Genomic DNA, 6,280 nt, shown 5'->3' with positions numbered 1-6,280 from the left:
CACACAGTAAAATAATTATCTGAATGGATCTTATACTTACATTAGCCCCTATGCTTAGTGCTGTTATTGTTGTTGGTAGGCTCTCTGTTTTTGGCTCTAGCTTAGAAGCTGCCATGATTATGGAGGGAGTTGCATTCTGTTTCTCTCTCTTTACAGGAGAGGACAAGAAGAACAGGACTGGCCTGCAGGGGAGATACCAATGATCTCTATCAGCTTCTTTTCTCACATATTGGAACAACGGAATGTCATGGAGTACCTGGAGACCTGTCTTAATCATGGGGTCACCAAGGTGGTGATGGCTTCAATATTAACCTTTTATTTACTTCCTTGGATGCTGCTTATCTTTGGCTTCCTCAGTGCTCTTCTCTTTGCAATTTATCACAGGAAGTCTAAGCAAAAAACAAAACGTTCTGATGATTTCTGGGATGATGCAAGGCAAACTTGGGCATACTTTTATGATTTGTATGCAAGAATATGGCATGGTAAGTTACACTTCCTTTTTTGTAGCTCTAAATCTGTTTTTATTTGGGTGAATGACCCCAAAATTTAAATGTTAGGCTTCTTCCACCCCAGGATTACTAACCTATGACAATTTTCTTTACTGACAATCTGCAAACCTTTTACTAACAACTAACCTTTTTTAGTGACATGCTTTATGTTATATAAATGTAATCCTTCTGCCAGAACCTGGATGAGGGCTTGGTTCCAAATGTAGTGTGCTTAAAATGACAAAAAAACTCCAAACAAACAAACAAAAAAGGTTGTTGGTGAAAATTTTCAAACTTTTCAGTAACTTTTTTTTTCTTGGTTTGGCAACCTTACTTGACTGCAGCAGTGGTTTTACACCATGTAAATCCAGGGGTCCCCTGTACACCCTTACAACCATACTGCCTCCCACCAGTCTCACTCTTCTTCCTGTCCTTCTTCGGGGTCTGCCATGCCAGGACCTCTATCTGCATAGCTGGCACCCATCAGTGTTACAGGCAGATGGGAGGTAGCTTCCAGAACATGAGCTGTAGCATATGGCTGGGGCTTGGGGAAGGAGCTTTGGAGAACCCATGAGCCCTAAAGTCCTTAGAGCTCCATTTGATGTGCTGCTCTCCTGCTCAGACACTAAGTGGCCCTACTGTGTTGTCTGTACATTACCATGGGCTACACCTTCTTTTCCCCAACGGAGCATCAATCGGCTCCCATTGCTTCATGTTTTTAGGGATTCTGTGGGCAGGCATTTTTAGCTTGGTTGTTTACAGACAGTTGGCAAGCCTGGTGAACCTATTCAGAAACCAGTACTAGTTTTTGCTAGACGTTGTATAGTACGCAAGAATCCCTTCCCCAAAGAGTCTATTATTTAAGTGGCAGAAGTGGAATATACTGGGGAGTGCATGAGCTGTAAGTACCTAGATGGTAAACAGAACGACTATTTTTTTTATTTGTGGTTTGTTTTTCAAGAAAGAAAAATGGTTACTTATACTCATATTCTAACAACAACGCTGGCAATTCATTACATGCTATAATGGATTGATCCAATTTTAAAGAATCATGTTTAGGGGGGATTTTTGTTTATTGCCAGAACTTATTTTTAGAAATGTCAATATAACTTTAAGATTCTAGAATTTATGTAAGAGCTGTTTGGAAATGAGATGTACAGCTCATTTAAATTATTTACCTTATTGTTGAACGTTCATTTCTTAGGAAATAGAACCCCTTCCACTGCTACTCCCCTTTCTTCTCCCTGTTTAAACAAATATAGTTGAGTTACAGTGACTGAAAAGAAATGGCAGCAAGTCTTTCTTTCATTTTAGTCTGGTTGCTGGGGTCTTGGATGATGTGGGAGATGTTGCCCTGCAAGGAAGAGGCCCCTGTGTTCCTGTTTCCATGTTCCTGATGGGGCAGAAATTTCCCTGCTGTTCTTTGTTCTTTTTATCCAATGAAAACTGAATACCAAGTGCAGTGGCTCAGTTTCCAGAGTAAAATTAAATAGATTTCTGTAAAACTCTTTTTGGTATCTCCATTCCTCCTTCCAGCCCCTTTGTGCTGCTGTTCATTTTCTGTCTCATTTGGCATTAGTTTATTTTTAAGAACAGGATAAGAGTTTCCTTTACACTTCAGCTGATGCTGGCATCATCCAGAGATCTAATTTTTCTGGGTTGCTTTCCTTTGATTTCAGTCTAATGTTTTCATTTTGCACAGAAATCTTCATTTTAAGTCCACCTTCATATTTGGCATAAGTAGTACTGAAATCCCCAATGTTATCCTGGATGTAATCCAGTCTTGTCCATTTTAGTCCCCAAACCTGTTTTTCATTCTATGTCAACTTTGCAGCGAGGCCTTGGAGAAGGGACTGGGAAACATGATTCTGTTCTTCAAGATAGGCCTTTTAAAGATGACGTTCAGCTGCGGAGTAGAGACAGGCATTTGTCTTTGCTTGGGATTGTCAGCCATGAGGCCTATCCCAGAGTTGCCTAGATGAGCTAGGCTAGCTGTCTCTTCTGAAAAAGTGGAGATGTCAGCACCCAAATGTGCCTGCTGCTCTTCCAGGAAGTGCTTATCTAGGAACTAGGAGAGTAATCTTTATGTCTCACTCTAGCTGACTTGAAGGTGACTCTTTCTAGATTGGAACCAATATAGAGACAATTGACGGTATTGGAAATCAGCCCAATGCAGCCGATAATTTGGCTGAAAGATGCCTGTGCATGAACGCAGCTGCGGTGCAGCACTTGGGCAGCAAGGAGCACAGCTTGGGCGTGAGGAGAGCTGCCTCCAGTTGGTAAATTTGTTGTGGTGGAAGGGGCATGGGGGGCAGATCAACCCCTCCTCCCCATGGTGAGGGAGGGGGCAGGGGCAGGCACTGCCCAGCCAGGGTGTGATGGAGCTGTGGTTCAGGGGTGGCTCCCACAGCTGCTTGCACCCTGGGAGGGCACGGGGGTGCAGATTGTGTGCCCCAGGATCTGCATGGGGCAGGGTAGGTGGGCTGCAGCCCCCCCAGATTTCACCATAGCTTCCTCCCAGTGCCACGCTGAACGAAGCCTTGGATCTTCCTGCCTCATCTGCTGCCTCTCCCTATGTGCTTGGAAGAGCTGGGGCTGCGATGGACATGCAGTGGCTATGGTGCTGGGAGGGAACTAAGGTGAAATTTGTGGGGGCTGCAGGCTTTTCCCCCCCAGCCCCTGGTGGGAAGTGCCCCCAAACTGCAGCTCCATCCTGTGCCCTGCAGTGCCTGCTGCTGCCCCTACCCACTCCCAGACCACAGGGGGGGCGGGTCAATCTTCCTTCCCCCACCTCTTTCCGCTACAATGGACTTACCAGCTAGAGGTAGCTCTCCATGCTGTATTGGAAATCGGATTGGTATTGGCTGATATGCCTCCTTAGAATTCAGATATTGGTATCGGCCTCCAAAATGTCTACTGGTGCACTCCTAGTTCTATCACGTCCCAGGTGACTGTTCTGACCCTGGGTTCTTGGTATTCTGGGTGAGGAAGAGTTTTTTTTGTTCCAAAAAAAAAAAAAAAAAAGTCGCTCTTGAAATCAAGAAATCTCCTTTTGTCTGAACTATTTTAACTTTCTCTGAAAACATTACATATCATGTTTTGTCACAAAGCATGCACCTTCCCCCCACAACCAGCTGCCACCCCAATTGGAGGGTGTGTTTCAGATAGGGAAGCTGTTTTCTTTCTTGGAAAAGTAGCGCTCTTGAAAGCAAGTGCATGGCATACAAGCAGAAGTCATCTTCACACTGTGTCTGCTCAGCAAACTGAAGGAGCAGTCTTGTATTAACCTGCTCGCACCCGTAACTATTGGGTGAGCATTGTAGCTTGTGCCTGAAGTAGCAAGTGAGCTACTCATAGAATCTTGTTGAGAATTTTGATGTAGAAACAACACTTGTATGAGAACTATGTATAGTAAAGAACTAGCAATCTTGTTGCTGTGCTTTGCAAGGGTCCAGGCCTTACCTCACATGACATGGAGTAAGGCCTCTTAGAAACAGTCTTGAGGAAGTGTGGTATCTGTACAGTCTGCTGCACCAGGAAGTTTCTGATGTTACACTTCCTTCACACTCCATGCAATAGAGGAAGTCCTCCAAGAAACAGTTAACCATGATGATGCAAAATCCTTCTATATTTTTTTTGCCTTCTACCCCCCCCCCGACTCTATTTTTTATTTGGGGGTGTGTTGTACGTGAGAGAATGTGGTACTTATGTCTACACTTGTGCTCTTCAATTCTTAAGTCATGCTGAAGTGTCTAAATCACTTGGGTTGTGCTGTGCTCTGTAGAAACATCTCTAAATGCCTTTTATGATCTGGGCCCAAATTCTTACTAAGGTACCAAGCATTGGAAGTTCTTGACGTACCTGCTCTGTACTGCTTGCTGCTTAAGTTCATGCTCCTTTCTAACAAAAACCTAATACTTCGAATTTGAATATCCTAAAATTAACATTAACTGTGTTGTACTTTTTACTTCAAATAGGTTATGAACTTCATGGTTTGGAAAACATACCAGAAGGACCAGGTGTTGTTATTTTTTACCATGGCGCTATTCCTGTAGATTACGTCTTCTTTGTAGTTAGGTACTTTATCTTGACACACCGGATGTGCGTCTCCGTAGTTGATCACATACTCCATAAACTACCAGGTAAAATTCTTTTATTGTAATTAGTTAAATGCTTTCACATACATGAAACCGTGCTATGTTGTACTGAAATGCACTTCGTATCCATAATACTTGTGAGATACATGATTAGCACAGTCATGTATGCTCATACTGCACGCTGACGGTGAATTTTAGATGTTGGGGGAATGTAACGCACACATCTCAAATTTGCATACGGTTTACGCACAATTCTTTGTTCTTTCCCCTTTTGAGATTCTAAAATTCCCAGGGCAGGATCATTATTACTGATCTTGTAATGAGGAATTTCACTGAACTATTTATGCACTAGAAAGATGGTTTTCTTCCCTGAGGAGCTTGTCAGTCACTCCTCCTAAATAACACGGTCCTCAAGTATCACACAAGCTGACATAAAAAAACCCAAGCCCTTCTGCCTCCTCCCAAGCACTTGAGGAGCCCTTTGGCTCTGGCTCCTTCTGGCAGCAAGCAGTATAGCTCACAGCATGCTACCTACTTTGCATATTCTAGGAGTCTTTAAATCTAGCAGTATACTCCCTGTGTATCCTGGCTTGCTCTGGCTCTGGCTCCCAACACAGCAGCCAGATTCCTTCTGGCTGCAAGCAATTGAGCTCACTATGTGCTTCCTACTTCTCTGCATATTCTAGGAGGTCTTTAAATCTAGCAGGATGCTCCCTGCCTATCCAAATGCCCAGCATGTAGGCTTTCAGAATAGGGATATCCCTTGCATTTCCTGACACCTTTTATTTTGGAAGCTTTAAATAATAAATGTAATTTAGATTAATTTCATTTGAAAGAAAGGGAGAAAGAAGGAAAGAGGAATATATGTATGTTATCGTCAGGGAACCTCGTTTTCTCTTTTGTTTAAAAAAAAAAAAATCCAGAGTATTCTTGTTTTGTTTGATGGTTTTGTTTTCTTAAAAACCCAAATCCACAATTTTCTGTGATACTTTTTGTTTTAAAAAATTGTTTTAATCATGGAAAAATGTGGATTTTGGTGTCTTTTTTTCTTTTTCAGCAAATTTTTAATTGAATCAGAGAGAACCAGGATCCCTAGTTATCAGTTGTACTAAAAGTATAGGTTGTCTTAGTACAACAGGTACAAATAATTATGGAAAAATATTGACTTAGATGTATTCTGTATTGGGTTTCCTCAAGTGCAAGTATTAGACAGGTTCTTCTCCATATTTCTCCAGCTTAAGTATCTGACTAAGTGCATTGTTCATGCATTACTTTTTATTTTCTTCAGCACATTTGTTGGTCATATATTCTACGTATGTAGCCATTTAACTTACTATTAAAACTTTATTTTATTGTGTTTTTCTTTGACATGCTAGCTGTACTTGTGACATGTTTTTGAGTTCTATTTTAATAATGTATTTGCTATATACTTTTTGCAGGCTTTAAACTACTTCTAGAATTTCTTAAGGTACCTCATGGTACAAGGGAAGACTGTATGATCGCACTGAAAAATGGTGAACTTGTGGGTATTGCACCAGGTGGTGCTCGAGAAGCCTTCTTTAGTGACCAAACTTACAAAGTTGTATGGGGTCATCGTAAAGGCTTTGCTCACCTGGCTATAGATGCAAGAGTGGTGAGTAACATACCTGTGAGCATCAATCATTTCAATATATTCAAGGTTATTGGCAGACAAAT

General features: G+C 41.9%; 1 protein-coding gene across 1 annotated transcript in view; it reads left to right on the top strand.

Moving 5' to 3' along the window:
• The first annotated feature begins 159 nt into the window (after positions 1–159).
• Positions 160–6,280, top strand: part of LOC109318787 (transmembrane protein 68-like) — a 120,375-nt gene continuing 114,254 nt past the window's right edge. Inside the window, 3 exon segments of the mRNA XM_019548180.1 lie at positions 160–482; positions 4,466–4,630; positions 6,025–6,218. Of these exon segments, the coding sequence (XP_019403725.1) occupies positions 200–482; positions 4,466–4,630; positions 6,025–6,218 (642 nt within the window). The 5' untranslated portion in view covers positions 160–199.

Source organism: Crocodylus porosus, unplaced genomic scaffold, assembly GCF_001723895.1.
Source record: "Crocodylus porosus isolate Cpor-Errol unplaced genomic scaffold, CroPor_comp1, whole genome shotgun sequence".
Taxonomy (NCBI): Eukaryota; Metazoa; Chordata; order Crocodylia; family Crocodylidae; genus Crocodylus; species Crocodylus porosus.
The sequence above is the reverse complement of the archived record's forward strand: the minus strand, read 5'-3'. Positions and strand labels throughout refer to the sequence as shown.